This window comes from Macrobrachium nipponense, chromosome 6, assembly GCF_015104395.2.
Source record: "Macrobrachium nipponense isolate FS-2020 chromosome 6, ASM1510439v2, whole genome shotgun sequence".
Classification (NCBI taxonomy): domain Eukaryota; kingdom Metazoa; phylum Arthropoda; class Malacostraca; order Decapoda; family Palaemonidae; genus Macrobrachium; species Macrobrachium nipponense.
In genome coordinates this window covers 44,435,431-44,454,920 of record NC_061108.1, presented here as the reverse complement: position 1 = coordinate 44,454,920, position 19,490 = coordinate 44,435,431, and the positions used below count along the sequence as shown (strand labels likewise).

Below are 19,490 nucleotides of genomic sequence, written 5' to 3'. Positions count from 1 at the left end.
ACTTGGTGTGGCATCACAACAACTGCCACACTTGCTACGCCTTAGTCGATGCAGCCTCTACTGAGGTAAATCTCCATTATTAATGGCACTGGGTCCATTCGTTCGCTTATTATATTCACTTACGTGCATATTTTCGAATTGAATTGTTTTGATTCATACAATTCAATCATCTTGTCTCTATGGCTAACTCTAACCCTTCTTACAGGTTTTGGAAGCGGAGAGGGTAGCAGCCTTAACAACCTTGAAGGCCTGGGTCGGAGGTTTTGGGAGGAATTCTCCCAAGGGCCGCCCGTACATCTTGGCCCAGGACATGGCTGACCTAGTCTTCCCCGGCGCGAAGAGGGGCTCGGTCGTGGACCCCCAAGTTGCTGCTCCGCTCATCGCTCACATCCAGGCTATGGTCTCGCTCCCGGCGGAAGGGAACCTGACGGAGGACGTCGCAGAGGACGTGGCGGCCCTCAACTTAGACTTAGAGCCCATGACTGTAGATGTCATGGGCCCAGGTAAGGGTGTACTTGAGGCAGGTCCTGTAGGGGCTCAAGGGCTTTCCTTGAGTCCTTCTCCTTCTCCTTCTTCTCCTATCCCTTTCACTTCCACTTCTTTCCAGGGTTTCAAGGAGAAGCAGAGGTCGGTACGACCAAAAACTTCTTCCGTGTTCCCCAAGGTCAAGTCCTTTACGGACTTTAAACCCAAGCCGAAGTTGCTGCCAAAGAAGTCAGCCCCTTCTTCTATCCAGAAGACCCCGGCTCACCATCCCGGGGCGGATAAACCTAAGGTTGTGTCTTCTTTGGCTCCGCGGTCCCCCAAGCATAGGTCTCGGAAGGAGAAGGCCCAGTCTTCCTCCTTTGACCCCGTAGCTTTCTCCTCCAATATCTTGGAGAGGGTGGGAGACGTCGTCGGGCTAGTCAACACTAGGTTTCAGGAGATGTTCTCCCAGCTTTCTAGTACGGTCGAGGCCTCGGGTCAGTCAATCCAATCCCTGTCGGAGAGGATGGCTGCCCAGGAAAATGCTATGACGGGCATTAGGGACTCGCTGGCGGCAGGCCCCTCTCATTCCGGTCAGGTAGCAATACCTGCCATCATGCCGGATTCGTCTAAGCTCCCGGACTTTAAGCCTAACAACCCATGGAGGATTGCGGCATATGCTCCGTTCGTGAATGGTATGCTCTCCATTGAAGGTATTGGGACTTGGAGGTTGGAAGACTTCGAGTGCTATCCCAAGAACCTTCAACCTCCATTCACGGGCTACGTCAGGTTAACTGACGCAGCCATGATGCGAGAGGATAAAGTCCCAAAGGAGACTGTCATCCTCCCTCAGGAACAGGCGCAGCAGGCGTGGCTAAGGAGTCTGGATGAGTGGGAGTGTGAGAACACTCGCCTCACCGCCTTCAAAAGCCCTTTCACCATTTTTACCATGGTGGAAGGCACTCCGCTCCCACTTACCTATAGGGTAGTGGAAGCTACATACCAGGCAGCTCTTAAGGACGAGCCTATGCCTCAGCTCCGGGAGACGGAGCCGACCTCCCTTCTGATCCCCGGATCATAAAACTACTTCACAGTAGGGAAGCTGAAACCCGACTGCGCCACAATGCTTTTCAGTGAGAGGCTCCCCAGGCTGTCTGAATTAGTATGTCTGAATTACTAATTCAGACTGAGTTTGACGCCCGGACCAGGCTCAGCAGGTCTCTCTCATCCTTGACGATGGCGGAAATGACGGCTCTTGTTTACGAACAAGAGCCGTTATTTAAGGTCATGGCAAAGTCGTTACTGCATACAATGCAGTGCGACTTCTATGACTTTGTCGTCGCAAGGAGGAACTGCAGAAAGCATGTTCTGGGCGAGGCTACCATCTGCCACGAGCCTAACAGGCTGATCGCTTCTTCAATTTGGGGAACAGACCTCTTCCCTGCTCCAGTAGTGGCAGAGGTGCTGCACGAGGCCTCTAAGGTGAACCAGAGCCTGAAGGTCAGATGGGGTCTAGTAAATAAACATAAACCGGATTCCTCCGGAACTAACCCTAGGTTGAAAAAGAAGTCTAGGAAGTTCCAGCCCTTCCAGGCTTCACAACAGGCTCTGGTCCAGGCAGTACAGGTACCTCAGGTACCACAGCACTCCGCTTCAAAGGCTCACCCACAACAGCAGTATCTGCTTGTGGCTCAACCACCCCAACAGCCCCAGCCATCAACCTCCTTTGCTGTCTCGCCAGCCTATAACTCGGCTTTTGAGGCCCAGGCCTTTCAGCCCTTTAATAGGTTTGCCAGAGGCAGTCGGGCCAGGGGTGCCTCTCGACATCGAGGATCCGGCAGGGCCACCAGCAGGGGCAGAGGTTTCCGGGGAGCACGGGGAGGCCGCCCCTCCGCAAACCAGCGGTGAGAGTCCCAAGGTAGGAGGGAGGCTGTACCTCTTCCACCAACGGTGGGGGTTCAGCTCTTGGGTTCAAAGCATAGTGACCAAAGGTTTGGGTTGGAGTTGGACAGAAGGTCCTCCTCCACCCAATAATTTCTACCAAAAACCAACAGCAGAATTGATAGAGTATACCCAAAATCTTCTTCTCAAAGGAGTAGTATCAAGGGTCAAGAACTTAAAATTTCAAGGACGCTTGTTCAGCGTGCCAAAGAAAAGACTCAGGAAAGCGAAGAATCATCCTGGACTTGTCACACCTAAACTTATTCATTCCTTGCGACAAGTTCAGAATGCTGACCATTTCGCAGGTACGGACCTTACTTCCCCGTGGGGCCGTCACAACCTCTATAGATCTTACAGATGCCTATTATCATGTTCCAATAGCCAGACACTTCCGCCCGTTCCTAGGCTTCAAGCTAGGAAACAAAGCTTATTCTTTCAAGGTAATGCCTTTCAGGCTCAACATCGCCCCCAGAATATTTACGAAACTGGCGGAAGCAGTGGTTCAAGAGTTGAGGTCTTAAGGAATAATGCTACTAGCATATCTAGACGATTGGCTCATATGGGCAAAGTCCTCCAAAGAATGCCAAAAGGCAACGGTCAAAGTAATCAAGTTTCTGGAACATCTGGGATTCCAAATAAACAAAACCAAGTCCAGACTAACACCGGAATCTCGGTTCCAGTGGTTAGGCCTGCAATGGGACTTGGTCTTACATACTCTGTCAATCCCGCCGTTGAAAAAGGAAAGAAATAGCCAGGGCTACAAGGCAATTTCTCAAACAACAACAAACTTCCCGGAGGAACCAAGAAAGAATCTTAGGCTCACTCCAATTTGCCTCGGTCAAGGACATTCTTCTGAAAGCCAGACTGAAGGACATAAACAGGGCCTAGCGTTCAAAAGCAAACCGGAGGTCCCAGGAAAAACTAGCTTCTATCCCGGTGATCTTGAGGAAACGTCTCCACCCATGGACACAAGTGAAGAACCTATCAAGGGCAGTACCCCTTCAATTCCACCCTCCGTCTCTAGTGATCCACACGGACGCATCCCTAAGCGGGTGGGGAAGGTACTCACAGTACAAAAAGGTCCAGGGAACCTGGTCCTTACCATTCCGCCAGCTACATATCAATGTACTGGAAGCCATGGCAGTGTTTCTTACTCTGAAAAGGCTCCAGCCACACAAGAAATCGCTTGTCAAACTGGTCCTAGACAGTGCAGTGGTAGTCCACTGCATAAACAGGGGCAGATCCAAATCAAGTCACCTGAATCATGTCCTGATAGCCATTTTTTCTTTGGCGGACAAGAACAATTGGCACTTGTCAGCCACCCACTTAGCAGGGGTAAGGAACGTGGTAGCAGACGCTGTCACGCTCCGCCCCTCTAGAATCAGAGCGGACCCTGGACAACTAGTCATTCAAATGGATCTGTCAGAAAATCCAGGAGCTTCAGGTGGATCTCTTTGCCACAGAGTCAAATCACAGGCTTCCTTGCTATGTGGCACCCAACCTGGACCCTCTGGCTTATGCCACAGACGCTATGGCAATAGATTGGAATGCATGGAAGAAGATCTACCTGTTTCCTCCGGTGAATCTCCTTCTGAAAGTCCTGAACAAACTAAGATCGTTCAAGGGCTGGGTGGCTCTAGTAGCTCCCAATTGGCCCAAGAGCAATTGGTTCCTACTACTTCTAGAGCTGGGACTCCGGCCCCTACAGATTCCCAATCCCAAACTGACCCAGTTTGTGCAAACAAAGACTGTGTCCGCTTTCTCAAGGATTCAGAAAGCCCTAACTTTATGGATTTCATGAAGTTTGCAGCACGCAGGAACGCTAACATCGATCCCCAAAATATTGCATTTCTGGAATCAGATAAAAGGGAATCTACCTTACGTCAATAAGACTCAGCCGTTAAGAAACTAGCTATGTTTCTTAGAAGCTCTAATACACGAATAATGACCACAAATTTGGCCATTTCCTTTTTCAGATCATTGTTCGAGATAGGACTTGCAGCAAGCACAATTACCACTACCAAATCAGCTCTTAAAAAGATCTTCCAGTTTGGTTTTGGTATAGATCTAACAGATTCTTACTTTTCCTCTATACCAAAAGCTTGCGCTAGACTTAGACCCACAGAGAGACCTAAGTCAGTTTCTTGGTTCTTGAATGACGTTCTTAAGTTGGCCTCAGAAATAAATAATGAATCATGTGATTATATAACCCTCCTGAGAAAAACTTTATTTTTATTAAGTTTAGCATCAGGAGCAAGAATTTCAGAGCTGTCGGCTCTTTCGAGAGAACCAAGTCACATTGAATTCCTCCCATCAGGAGAAGTACTTCTCTCTCCAGATCGTCAATTTTTGACCACAAATGAGGATCCACAAGAAAGATGGACCCCATGGAAAATCTTACCACTCCCCCAGGAGAAGTCCCTATGTCCGGTTAACTCCTTAAGTTCTTACTTGGGTAGAACAACCTTAAAGTCTTCAGGACCCTTATTCATCAGGGAGAAGGGTGGTACGATTTCCTTAAAAGGCATCAGACAACAAATTTTGTACTTTATTAAACAAGCCAACCTGGAATCCTTCCCACGGGCTCATGATGTTAGGGCAGTTGCCACATCTATCAATTATTTTCAACATATGAATTTTGACGATCTTAAGAAATATACAGGCTGGAAATCTTCAACAGTCTTTAAGCGCCACTACTTAAAGTCCTTAGAGGCCCTTAAATTCTCAGCAGTGGCAGCTGGAAACACAGTTTCCCCTGACACTGCTTAATATTCCTATTTATCTTTCACTGCAGCCTTCCCTTCTGCCTGCCTCACTGCCTGACGTACTGAGGGTCATCCAACGTAGCTACAGGTCCTGTCTCAGGAGCAGGTTCTACTACTACAGGGGTTGAGGGATTAGAAAGGTCTATATGAACTAGCATCACTTCCAGACCTAGATTTAGATTTAGAAGCCCTTCTTACTTTATCTAACTCCAATCTATGCACATAGCGTTTCATTTCCAACCATTGCTTCTCATCCAAAACCTCGCATTCCTTACATCTTTTATCTAAAGCACATTCAAATCCCCTACACCCCAAACAGTGTGAGGATCAACCGAAACTTTCGGCAATCTCACCTTACACTCCTCATTCACACACACTCGAAAATGTTTCTGAGACATCGTAAATCAAAGAACAATCAAAAGAATAATCCAAAAAACAAGCCCCAAAAGCGATTGCCAATCCACAGAATACGTCACCGATTATCAGCAGAAAAAAACAGTGACAGAGGGAAGCGAGCGAAAAACCTGACGGCCGACTAGCAAAGATGTTGTCAGTCCAACCGGCAGAGATGATCTGAGGAATAGAAAATGGGAATGATTCCAGGTACCACCCTGTAAGGGTTGTTAACCACCTAACCGAGCACCTACCACTCGGCGGTTGCTGCGAGTTTTGAAAAATCTGCCGGACCGATAGAGACTATAGCTATATATATATAGCTGCCAGGTAAGTCCTATTCACAAAAATGGAGGATTAAGGGAGAAAAAAGCTAAAATGGGATGCACCCTTAATGCAAACTTCTGGTTTTGGACCTTTAAATATTGGCTGAGTGCCTTTTAAATGCTATTTTCTTTCTTTTGGGACCATTTTGCATTGATTAACCAAAAAATAATTTTCAGTTTTTTGTAACCTGAGGGAGTCAACTTTGTTTACAAGTGTGTAACCTCTTACGGGTTAGGAGAGAGAGAGAGAGAGAGAGAGAGAGAGAGAGAGAGAGAGAGAGAGAGAGAGAGAGAGAAATTGCTGTGTGGACAGTTACCAATTGAATTGGCTGTTGGTGAGTTCTGAGATGTCTGCTGGTGTAGCTGGAGTTAGTTGTTAGAGTTCTGTGCTGCAGTCAGTCTTTAAGCAGAGCCTGTAAAGATCAGTAGTGTTGGCAGCGGTCTGTGAATAGTGTTGGGGGCACTGAAAATCAGTTGTGTGTTATTGATTTTCTGGTTAAGTTTATGTTAAATTTGATTTTGTTGCTTTGGAGTTGTTGTGCCTGTGTAGTTAGATTTGTTGTGCTTGTGAGTTCCTGTTGGGTTATATGTGAGTTGTTGTGGCTGAGGGTTATTGTTATTGTTGGAGTCTGTTGTTGTTGTTGGAGGCTGTTGTGGTTTCTTGGTGTGGTTGCGAGTTGTTAAGGGTTGTTGTTGGTGAGCTGTTGTGATTCCTTGGTGTTGTTAGTGGGTGTGTATGTTGCCTTTTTGTGTTGGTGATTGTGCAGTGGTCTTTTGTTGTGGTTGTATTCCTTGTTAGTTGTTGAGTTATGGTTGTGTTCCTTCTTTGATGGTTTGCTGTGTTGTTGAGTTGTGGTCCTTGGGTGTTGCGTTGTTGTCCTGGGTTGTTGGGTTGTGGTTCTTGGTTGTTGTTGTTGGTGTCTCAGCGACCTTCACCGGTGGACAGCACAGCAGAGCCCGGAGTATCTGGAGTTGGGTGAGTACATGTGTTTGTGTGTGTGTAGGTGGGTCAATTGTCCTACATGTATTCTGCAGGTGTCCCGGGAAGTGGAAGTGGAAGTACATGTCCTACTTGTTGACAATATTATCCTTTGCCCTTCCAAAAAACCACCAGGAGAAACTGAAAGACTCTGAACTTCTGTGTGAACAGTGTGGAGAGAAGGATATCAGGATGATGATAGGGGATAAAAGAAATAAAAGGTACAAAGTATCCTTCCCTGAGAACCAACACTACCAAAGATTTGCCTTAGCCCTTTGCCAGGCACTTATAAAAATCTTCTCATGGCTTACTGACAGCCTACTTGAACTGGGAGTTCGAAATATCAGTTATGTGTAAATTTTTCCACTTAGAATGTGAGCCAGAACACTACTGAAGCAAAACTTGAGAGCAGTCTGGGAAATTTTACATGGAACTGACATCCAAAAAAGGCTGTAGAAGCAAGACCCCTTAAGGGGAAACTTCAATAATAATTAAAAACCTAATATAATTTTGGGCATTTCGAGGCAACTGTAAAAAAAAATACTTACACAAAACTGTTTCTGTTACTTACAACTGAGATGAGAAAAGGAAAAAGACATTCCTCTCAAAATCCTTGGAAGTTAGTCTCTTTGGAGAGGTTACATGCCTGAGGCTTCATCAAGAAACTGCCTCGGCAGGAGTAATATGTAACTACTTACATATTATCATTATAAAATGTACTATATGATGACAGTGGCAATAGGATGTTATATCTGTTATAGAGTGATATATCCACCGATACTTCCTAAAGACCCCAATGTGTGAGCCCAGCATAGTGGCTTGTGTGCTGTAGTAGCACCATTGCAAACTGTTAATAGATAAAAGTGCCTCAAGTAGGAATTATTTTACTGATAAGAATATACCACTGGACTACTACTGTAGTTACTGATATGATATGCTGTTAAGGTTTTTTGTTTTAATATTTAAATGAGTTGTTGATAAAAGGGATGATAGGCATGTTTTGGCCCAAGGCACTGATGTCATTAAACTAATTTTCTTGTGCAATTAAGATAAGTGGTAAAGGGTATTTATAAGTTTAAATTGAAAATTATTGTAATAAAGGTATTTTCAGTGGTTGTGTCTGTCTATCATCAAACTTACCTGAAATTTAATTTTGTTAATTGAATATCCCTCACAGTAGCCTAAGTTGATTTTTTTACTTATATGCCTTATAAAATAGCTTACAAAATAGAATGGGAATGTACACAGCAGACAAAACAGTGATACCACACAATAACATATATCTACATACATATGTGTACATATAGGCCTATCTACATGTGCATGCAAAAGCATTAGTACACACACACACACACACACACACACACACACACACACACACACACACACACACATATATATATATATTATATATATATATATATATATATATATATATATATAGATATATATACTATTATATATATATACAGGCAGTCCCCAGGTTACGACGGGGGTTCTGTTCTTGAGACGCGTTGTAAGCCGAAAATCGTCGTAAGCTGGAACATCATCAAAAATCCTAAGAAAACCTTACTTTTAATGCTTTAGGTGCATTGAAAACTATGTAACTATTTATTGTTATTGCATTTTTCATCACAAAAAATAAAATAAATATTTATTATTTTGCATTTTTGGTGTCATATTTCATCTGCCAGATCACCGTTTGTAGGCGTCATAACCATGAAACATGCGTCGTAACCCTGGAAATAATTTTTGATGAATATAATTGAAAAGTGCCCTAACCTCAGAACGTCGTAAGCCAAACCCGTCGTCAACCCGGGGACTGCCTGTATATATATATATATATATATATATTATATATATTATATTATATATATATATATATATATATATATATTATATATATATATATATCATGATATATATAGATATATATATATATATATATATATATATATATATATATATATATATATATATATATATATATACATATGTGTACTAATGCTTTAGCATGCATATATAGTATTACTCTAGCAGTATTCAAGCTTTAATGCTGAGAACAACATACCACATTCAAAGGTATTTCAACTTCACAATTAGGCTTAAGTGCCTGACATATTAGAGGTGACTTAGCGATATCATATGTAAGTCCTAACCCTGCTCTAAGCTGATTCAAGACTGGAAAAGATGCAGTATCATCTCTCTAGCATTATCAGATATTAAACAAAATTCCATCATCTCATCAGATCACTCACTACCTTAACCCTCTTACGCCGAAGCGGTAAAAAAAAAATGTCTCCCGTGTGCTGGAGGTGTTTCAGAGTGAGCGCGGAAGTGGAAAAAATATTTTTTTCAAAAAATCACAGCGCGCTTAGTTTTCAAGATTAAGAGTTCATTTTTGGCTCCTTTTTTTGTCATTGGCTGAAGTTTAGTATGCAACCATCAGAAATTAAAAAAATATCATTATCATATATAAATAATGCGATATATGATAGCACAAAAACGAAATTTCATATATAATTGTATTCAAATTGCGCTGTGCGCAAAACGGTTAAAGGTAACAAGTTACTTTTTTTTCGTTGTAATGTACACTAAATTGCAATCATTTTGGTATATAACACATTGTAAAACAATAAAAGCAACACAGAGAAAATATTATCACAAAATAATGCATGAATTCGTAACGCGCGGACGTAAACAAATATTTTTTTCAAAAATTCACCATAAATCTAAATATTGTCCTAGAGACTTCCAATTTCTTTCAAAATGAAGACAAATGATTGAATATTACTATACTGTAAGAGTATTAGCTTACAAAAGCATTTTTCGACCATATCTGACGAGTTAAAGTTGACCGAATGTCGAATTTTTTTATATATATATCTTTTATATGCAATTATTTCGGAAATAAGAAAAGCTACATCCTTCAAATATTTTTCGTTTTATTCTACATGAAACTGCGCACATTTTCATATATAAAACTCTATGAAATGCCTAATATGAAACGGAGCAAATATTCCGAGAATGGTACGTACGCATTTCGGAGATTTGTGGCGGAGAATCCGCGCGCAGAGGGAAGGAAAGATTTGTTTTTAAATTCACCATAAATCTAAATATTTTGCTAGAGACTTCAAATTTGTTTCAAGATGAAGATAAATGACTGAATATTACTAGACTGTAAGAGTTTTAGCTTACAATTGCGTTTTTCGACCATTTCGGTAGAGTCAAAATTGACCGAACGTGGTTTTTTTTCTATTTATCGTGATTTATATGCAAATATTTCGAAAATGAGAAAAGCTACAACCTTCAATTATTTTTTGTTGTATTCTACATGAAATTGCACACATTTTCATACAGTGAGCCCTCGCTACTTCGCGGTTCGACCATCGCGGATTCACGACTTCGCGGACTTTTTTCATTACGTATGTATATATTATAAAAGAAATATATCGCGGATTTTCCGGAAATTTCGAAAATAGCCGTGATATATGAAGACCCCAAATATTTCGTTAATTCCATTAATAATTAGTAATATCTGCTCTTACTGATGGTTCATTGCATTACATATGACATATAATTCAGTACAGAAAGAAATAAAACAGGAAAAGAGAATGTGATCTTACGATAATTCAGTATACGTAGTAAAATTAAATCGAACATGAAACGCAAGCTAGTATTCTTCGCTCGAATTCGGAACTAGTTCCGCATATGAGGCGTCACTAAAAAAATTAGAAAAATACGACATAAAAAGTGTCGAAAATCATCATAACCTCAAAGGATTTTTATCATGGTATGCGTTTTTTAAAAGTCATTAACTCGGAGCGTCGGAAGACGCCTCTCTCTCTCTCTCTCTCTCTCTCTCTCTCTCTCTCTCTCTCTCTCTCTCTCTCTCTCTCTCTGATCAAATTACTGAATACGTAATGTCTCTCTTTGGATACTTGGAATTTGCGTTGTAATCTAACCAGAAACTTAGTTTTGTTATTATTACTAGAAACAAGCAATGATCTTTTCATTATTTGCGCTTTTGGATTGTTATAAACTTTGCGCATCCAAGCTAGTATTCATTCGCTCGGAAACTAGTTCTGAATATGAGGCGTCACTAAAAAACATAGAAAAATATGACATAAAAAGTGTCGAAAATCATCATAACCTCAAAATTTTTGTTGTAATCTAACCAGAAACTTATTTTTATTAATATACTGTGCTAAACTATAAAGGATTTTTATCATCGTATGCATTTTTTAAAAGCATCGTTAACTCGGAGTGTCGGAAGCGTCAGCGTCGTAACTATCATTGGCTGCACAGTAGAAGACATCATCAGCTTCATCATCATCATTTCTACTGTGCAGCAAATTCATCGCCATCATCATTCAAGTTTTTCTTCAACTTCTTTCGTGGTGAGTACAGTAACAATCTTTATTTTTTTATACTTTAATATTCTAACATTTTAATATTTGTGCCTGTTTTAGTTTAGGGTACTGTAGTACATGCATTAAGTGTTCTGTATATTAAAGGGTGGTTTGTTAACAGTACTACGTAAAGGAAGGGTTATAAAAGTCTGAATATACATGTTAAATAAATACGTAAATATGGTGTCCCTACTTCGAGGATTTTCAGCTATCGCGGCCGGGTTTGGAACCTATCTACCGCGATAAACGAGGGTTCACTGTATATAAAACTTTATGTAACGGCTAATTTAAAATGGTGCAAACATTACCACAATCGCACGTATGATTTTTTCGGAAGAGTTTCCGCGCGGACATAAAGAAAATGTTATTTTTTTCATAAATTCACCATAAATCGAAATATTGTGCTAGAGACTTCCAATTTGTTGCAAAATGAAGGGAAATGCTTGAATATTAGTAGAATATAAGATTTTTAGCTTACAATTGCGTTTTTCGACCATTTCGGTAGAGTCAAAGTTGACCGAAGGTTGAAATTTTGGCAATTATCGTTATTTATATGAAAATATCTCAAAACTGATAAAAGCTACAACCATGGGTTGTTTTTGTTTTTTAGTTGTATTGTGCATGAAATTGCGCACATTTCCATATATAAAACTTTATATAACGGCTAATTTTAAAATGGTGCAAACATTACCACAATCGCATGTATGATTTTTTTCGGAAGAGTTACCGCGCGGACGTAAGGAAAAGTTTTTTCATAAATTCACCATAAATCGAAATATTGTGCTAGAGACTTCCAATTAGTTGCAAAATTAAGGTAAATGATTGAATATTACTAGAATATAAGAGTTTTAGCTTACAATTGCGTTTTTCAACCATTTCGGTAGAGTCAAAGTTGACCGAAGGTTGAAATTTTGGCAATTATCGTTATTTATATGAAAATATCTCAAAACTGATAAAAGCTACAATCATGAGTATTTTATTGTTGTATTCTACATAAAAATGCGCACATTTTCATATATAATACTTCATGTAACGGCTAATTTACAATGGTACAAAAATTATGTCAAAGTGACGAAATAATTTCCGAGATGTGTCACAGATACTTTTTAGTGCGGCAAGAAAGAAATTCGCACTTGCTCGCCTGCATAACGATTGTAAACAAAACAACACCTTGATCCGTGAATTCCCAGCATCCCCCAAGGCACGTGATTCAAAAGTTTTAGGCTGGTAGGCCTATAAGTATTTTTCCGCGAATTTAAAAAAAAACTTTTGTAAGTCGACGTAAAATACGTCCAGTCGGCACACGGGAGAACAAAAAAGTCGCGTAAAATAAATCATTCGGCGTAAGAGGGTTAACAAGAAAGTCACACTCATGCTTCAGCTAGGTTAACACCGGATGCATGGTCAAGCTGCAAAACCGAAACATGCAGTTTCTCCAAACTCTATACAGTCTAATGCTTTCATCTTTGCAAAAAAAAAAAAAAAAAAAAAAAAAAAAAAAAAAAAAAAAAAAAAAAAAAAAAAAAAAAAAAAAAAAAAAAAAAAAAAAAAAAAAAAAAAACAAGAACAATAACGTACAGGTGAAATTTGGCTAGAAATCATCAGAATATAACAACTCTGCTCACACGTCTGTAGAAGCAGAAGATATGAAGAATTCTGACTAGAATGTTTATATTCTGAAACCATCTGATGGAAAAACAGGTGATTGCAGACGCAGTCCTAAGGGGTTATCCAAACTTAATTCAAATTTTTTTTAAATGCTAATTGCACCTAATGGCACAGAGATGTAAGCGAACTTTAACAGTACTATGTAAGATTCATTCTAAATAAATTTTTATTTTTATAAATTCACCATAAATTATAAAAAAGCATTTTGTCAACATATATGAAGCTTATTGTTTCATGGAGACTGGTATACATTCTGATTTATGGTGAAGTTTTTTTTTATTAGCTATACCAACCATTATTCTGCTCGACAGCTTATTCCACTCAAGTATATTTCACATTTTTATGAATGTACGTACATATGAGGCTCAAAACAGGATTTAATATCATACCACTGATAGGCAATTTATCATAAAAGGACAGCAAAATGTTTAACTATTGAATTACTTTATTATAGTGTGCATGTACCCTATCATCATGTAATTACTATACAAAGTACAAGTAGTATTAGCAATATTATGGGGTTGCTAATAGGGGTTTATAGGGTGTCTAGGTAATTTTTAAAAGGGTCTGATCAACTTAGAATGCATGTCTTGGAACAAATTAATGACTTAGTAAAAGGCATTACAGTAAAAAACCTAGGCATGGAAATAGTAGGTAAATATCCAAATCTATAGTTTCATCCAAACTTACTACTGTTTCATGAAATCTTTGTAAAGTTATGGTTATGGGCAGTCCCCGGTTATTGGCAGGGGTTCCGTTCTCAGCAGAGTGCTGATAAGCGAAAACCACCATTAACCGAAACCGCAATTTATGGAGTTTATGGCACCAAGCTTCAATTAATGGCGCCGACAACCATTTAATGGCACCTCTCTTAGGTGTTATATTTCAGTTTTGCAGCTTGACCATGTAGCCGGTGTTAGCCTAGCTGAGGCATGAGTGTGGTTTTCTTGTTAAGGTAGTGATTAGATTAGATTAGATTATAAAATTTTTGGCACATAGCCAAGCGCCGGAGCCGAGGGGCCATTCAGCGCATATATATCTTTAAGAATAAAAGTCACTGTCGTACAAACAAACCTACACACAACCGATTAACATACAAATCATTCATTCATAAAAACCAAACAAGAAGCCTAAAAAAATTAAGAGAAAAATTAAAATTCATAAAAAAGACCAATATTTTTTAAAAATGTCATAATTTGCTCTGCCTGAGCACCTTCACCTAAAATATCGGCAAGAGACTTATTTGCCAGCAAACAAGCTCTACGTTTGTTTTCAAAATGAGGGCACTCCACCAAAATATGCACCACAGTCAAATCCACATGACAAGTGGAACAGCGAGGAACCTGCCTATCCGCTCCACTCATCATTAGATACCCGTGAGTATATTTAGTGTGACCAATACGTAATCTAGCTAAAACTATCTCAGATCTTCTATCCATCCGGCTATGAGGCCAAGGATGAACAGAAGGCCTAATCGACTTTAATTTAAGATTATTATCTAAAGTAGACCAGTGGGCCTGCCACTGGTCTCTACAATAAAATCGAATGGTACTTTTAAAATCGGAAACAGGGACGCCCATGTTGGAAATGTGCCTAAGCCTAGTTGCAGCCTTAGCAGCAGCGTCGGCTCGCTCATTCCCAACAATTCCAACATGGGACGGAGCCCAACAAAACCTAACAGAAAATCCTCTTCTATTAATTAAAAGATAAAACCAATCTTGTACTTCTTGCACTAAAGGGTGGCAAGAGACTAGGCTTTTGAGAGAAGATAAAACACTCAAAGAGTCAGTAAAAATGGTAAAAACCTTGTTAGTACAAGAACTATAAAAAACATATTTAAGAGCAGTCAAAACTGCCAGCAGTTCAGCTGTAAAAACAGAGGAATTAGATGGAAGCTTCTTTTTAATTATATTATCACTAGTCACTACAGAGCAACCAACACCATCAGAACCCTTCGAGCCATCAGTATATATATGATGAGAATCACCATGTTCAGAAGCATGATCCAAGAAACTTGCCCTCAACTGATCACCAGAACTGTTGCTCCTGCTTTCCCTAATTGGGCAGATTTCTATGTGTGGCCTATTCCAAGGAGGAAACTTTGAGGGCGAAATTTCAGCTACTGCAGGGGGTAGTAATCCCACCTCCCTGACAGAGCTGGCTAGTCGAACTTCAAGCGGCTTTGGCAGTCTAGGTCTATTTGGGGCTCTATCAGATGGTTCTCTAACGTACTTATAGTTGGGGTTCAGCTTTGACGTAAGTACTCTTGATATGACTCTCAAGCCCAATTCCTCCCTACGGATACATAATGGGGGAAAACCTGAGTGATCTGATGAGATGATGGAATTTTGTTTAATATCTGATAATGCTAGAGAGATGATACTGCATCTTTTCCAGTCTTGAATCAGCTTAAGAGTGGGTTTAGGACTTACATAATGATATAGCCTAAGTCACCTCTAATATGTCAGGCCCATATAACACCATAAATCACCTTGAAATTTGCTTAATTGCTGCCAATGCAACTGATTTACAGCTAAATGTAAAAGTCTAAAATCTAAATTCTAAATTAAACAAAAAATGCAATTCAGTGCAGGCCAATCAGTACTTACTATCAAGTTCAGAAGTGCAAAAAGCATAATGAAACCATTCTTGTATTGTTCTAAACTGTGGAGGGAAGACCATGTTTCTAGTGATACGACAAACAGTAGCCATAGAGACATGCTGTGCATGAGTCTGCTCCATGACTCCTAGGCTGAAAGTTAGGTTCTGAACAATGTGGGTATCCCGAGGAGCTGAAACAAATACATTTTTATCAGATAATTTCTTGCAATAATGAATTTTTTGCATATATCTCATTTTACTATCTTAGTGCACTTTTTGTCTAATAGTATGTGATTAAGTTTATGATATCACGGGAATGTATACTACAAAATTTTAAAAATTCCATGTAAATTATCTGCTGAAAAAATATAATTTCTTACGGTCACCAGGGACGTCTTGAACTTCTGATGTGAAGTTAATATAAGGCTCCTGAAGGCTAAACAGAGCCCATGATTTGCTCTTGAAATTTACTCCATGGAAGCAGGCAAGGGAGATTGTTTTTCCATGTAACTCCAAAGATCCCCCAAGGACAGTCCCTGAGTCTGGGAGGGGCAAGGGTAGCGTTGTGAGGCGCAGCCCAGATACTCTACTCAAAACTCCTTGCCAATGTCGGTGGTGACGTGCATCCTGACCTGTTGAAATACCTAAAACTGGAGAAAAAAAGATGCCATGAAAAAAAAAAGTTTAAGAAATTACCATGTTCAATCTGCGAACTTTAGTTCTGGGTCAGACAGTGGAGTACAGCTGCGTGTGCAACTAACATAAACAATCATTTTTAACAAACATTTAGAGTAGTACACCAAAACCTAGAATAAATGACTACACAGAATTAAAATAAATGGTCATAATTAAGTACATCACAACATATATCAGCCAATCACAGACAGTAACTCTTATGAAAAGTTTATATATGCTAAAAGTGGGAATTAAAAATTATTTGAATTAGAAATGTCATATCAAAACACAAAACTACAATAGTAGGTTCATCACACTGGTTGGCTACTTTAATGTTGTATGCTACAGCTGACAAGCAATTACCACACTGTTCTTGGTTGAAAATGCAACCTTTTATGAAAAGGAATTTTCAACTCATCACAGGAGTTATAAAAATAATTAATATAAATTCTAAAGATCATGCTATAATTCCAGTATTCAACAGAATTATGCAGAAACAAAGAATTTTTATGCTATTTTCATACATCTTACATACGTTGAACAGTTACTTGGGAGGCGACCAACTCCAGAGCTATCCAGGTGTAGTGCCATCAGGCTGGTAACAATTACCATGACTTCATTAAGCATTATTGATTATGATGTGCATGCAACTTATGCTGTTTATGGTGCCTGTTCTTCTCACTCAAACCACAGCCCTCTCTAATCCTATGTTTTCAGAGACTGTTTCCTAACCCTTTATTTACATAGGCAATAATCACACTTCATAGATTAGTGCAAAAGATTTATTTCATCTTTTCTCTTTGATTTCTATATTTGGTATTTTTTATATCATAGCCACCGTTCATCCTCAAAGGAATAACTCTCATGGTCCAACCAGGGCTCCATAAGACAGACCAACTAATCTCAAAGAATTCTCTTATAGGCAAGAGTGCTCCGTCCCTGGCCTATAGCAACAGCCTCAGTTTTGTTTTTGTCCTTCTTGCACAGGTGTGGCAACAGTGTATAGGTCGACCATTTTTCCCCTTTACCCTCTGGACTGTCTCACAAGCCAGACACCCCAGTTATTTGCTCCAGAGTTTTGCTTCCGAGAGCTTTTTCAGTCAACATGTCAGAGATGTCTACTGAGGAAAGTTAAGTGCATAATCTTAAAAACGAAATTCAAAGTTTTAGGTAATTCCTTAAAATTTTAAGGGGTGGGCTTATGACTGCAAAAATTGGGAGCCACAATGTGATGAGTTAGGACTAGGGAGCTATGCCATTGGTGAGGTGCTGGTTTTTCCTGGCTAACAAAGCTATGATTAGCAATATTTAGATAACTTTGTTACCGAAACTTATTAGTCAATGACTTTTTCAACATTGGTAGATAATTCGAGATTACAGTGCAGGAGGAAATTATATTAACCTGACTTCTTGGTTACAAATAATTACCATGACTTACAGCCCTCCCGTATAGTAATGGTTAATTTTTCTGTTGTAGTACTTTAGAATTAAAGTAAATTAGTTTTGTGACACAAAAAGTTCCCCAGTTATCCTCAATAGCAAGGGTTTCTTCAAGTGTTAAAGGGAATACATTGAAGTGGATAAACTTGTAACAGATATACTCCTCTGGTAGTGAAGTCACATCCACTACGAATATTTCTTACGATGCTTCTCTTTTTTATTAACTGACATATAAAAAGTACATTTTTGTATTTTTAGCTTTAACAAACAAATTAAAATCTCTGAGATGCTGATTTTATATAAATTTAGTACAATAATTCTAATTATTAATAATTTTAATTATGAGGCAGTCATGTTCATATTATCCATACTCTCAGACTCAACATAACAGTTCCCATGTAGTGTTAAACTTTTTTATTTCCAATGTCATAAATATAGATAAATTTATGATTATAGGGATAACATTATTTTCTCTATAGGTATACATACTGTAGTGTAGTTTTCATTTGAACAATTTCATCTCCACATGTTGAATTTGGTGCTTGTCAAAGTAAGCTCATCTACACGTATCATCAAACCAGGGCTGGTCATTTGTCCTGAATCTGATGAACTTTCAAGAGCTAGGCCATTTTGTCACTTGTCGATTTCTTCCGCAAGCTCCTTTGAGGATGAACAGTAGCTATGCTATAAAAAAATGTGGCCTCACCTGTGTCAGAAACATGAAGGGAAAACTCAAAACCAAGACATTCGCTGTAGGCAAGGGACGGATCTGTCTTGCCTTGAGTCCATATTGGTCTATGACTGTGCCAACATCCACCAATTGGATGAGAATAACTACTAAAGAATATTTCTTTGAGATTGGTTGGTCTGTCTTATGGAGCCCTGGGGGACCAGGAAAGTATAATTCTTTTGAGGACTCACAGCAGCTACCAAAAATAGTTTTTCCTATGACAAAATCTGTTTTCAACCCAACTTCTTAGGGGTCTCCACATGTGTGGCAAGTAGGAAAACTTTATTATGACTGTTTTGTTGCGCCAGTTGAACCAGCTGTTATTGACCCCTCCCAAACCAAAGGCAGATCATCATGCAGAGGCCTATGGTGTGGACATTTATGCAAGATCTATAGAATCACTCCCCCTTACTTCAAATACAAGATAAATTAGGAGAGTTAAAGAATGGGGCTATTGTTACTTCTGCTGAAACAGAGGTGAGTCCCTCTTTAACATCCTTAACACATCCACAAGCTTTTTTTTTTTACTGTAAGTTGTAATCTTTTACAAGGCAGTACAGATGTATTCATCAACCCATTAAGTAAGGCTTGCCAGACTTCTAGGCAGTATAAATAAACATAACTTAATCTAAACCTATCATCTCTGCTTGAATTATTTTTTATAGAATTAATGTAGGCATGTCTTGTACATAGTGATTGCTTTTGATATACAACACATCAGTCAATGTGCATATTGGTGTTGTAGAGCTCAAGGATAAACAGTAAGAAGAAAATCACTAGTTAGCCAATCACCTGCTCCTAAGCAACCAATAGTTCGCTTGTGATGGTGTCCATGTACGATGACCTTAGTGAACCTCCTCTGAAACTAAGCTCACAAACATTCTTAAACAGCTCTGAAGAACTAGGTAACTCTCACAGAACTGGAACAAAGCCTTGACATTGAAAGAATTTTTTAGGGACTGAGTCTTAGTACATAAAATCCAGGAGATCCAGGAGAAAGGTGTAAACCACCCAGCACTAGGGGTGTAAGAATACTTGGAAAGGGATACCTCACATGAGAAAGCTCTCTATTCCATCTGGGGAATAAGAATGTCT

General features: G+C 39.4%; 1 protein-coding gene across 1 annotated transcript in view; it reads right to left on the bottom strand.

Annotated features, from left to right (window-relative positions):
* Positions 1-19,490, bottom strand: part of LOC135216297 (bridge-like lipid transfer protein family member 1) — a 183,064-nt gene that overhangs the window by 71,683 nt on the left and 91,891 nt on the right. The window contains exons 5-6 of the mRNA XM_064251466.1: positions 15,931-16,200; positions 15,559-15,741 (exon numbers count right to left, since the gene is read on the bottom strand). Coding sequence (XP_064107536.1) covers positions 15,559-15,741; positions 15,931-16,200 — 453 coding nt within the window. The remainder of the gene's footprint in view (positions 1-15,558; positions 15,742-15,930; positions 16,201-19,490) is intronic.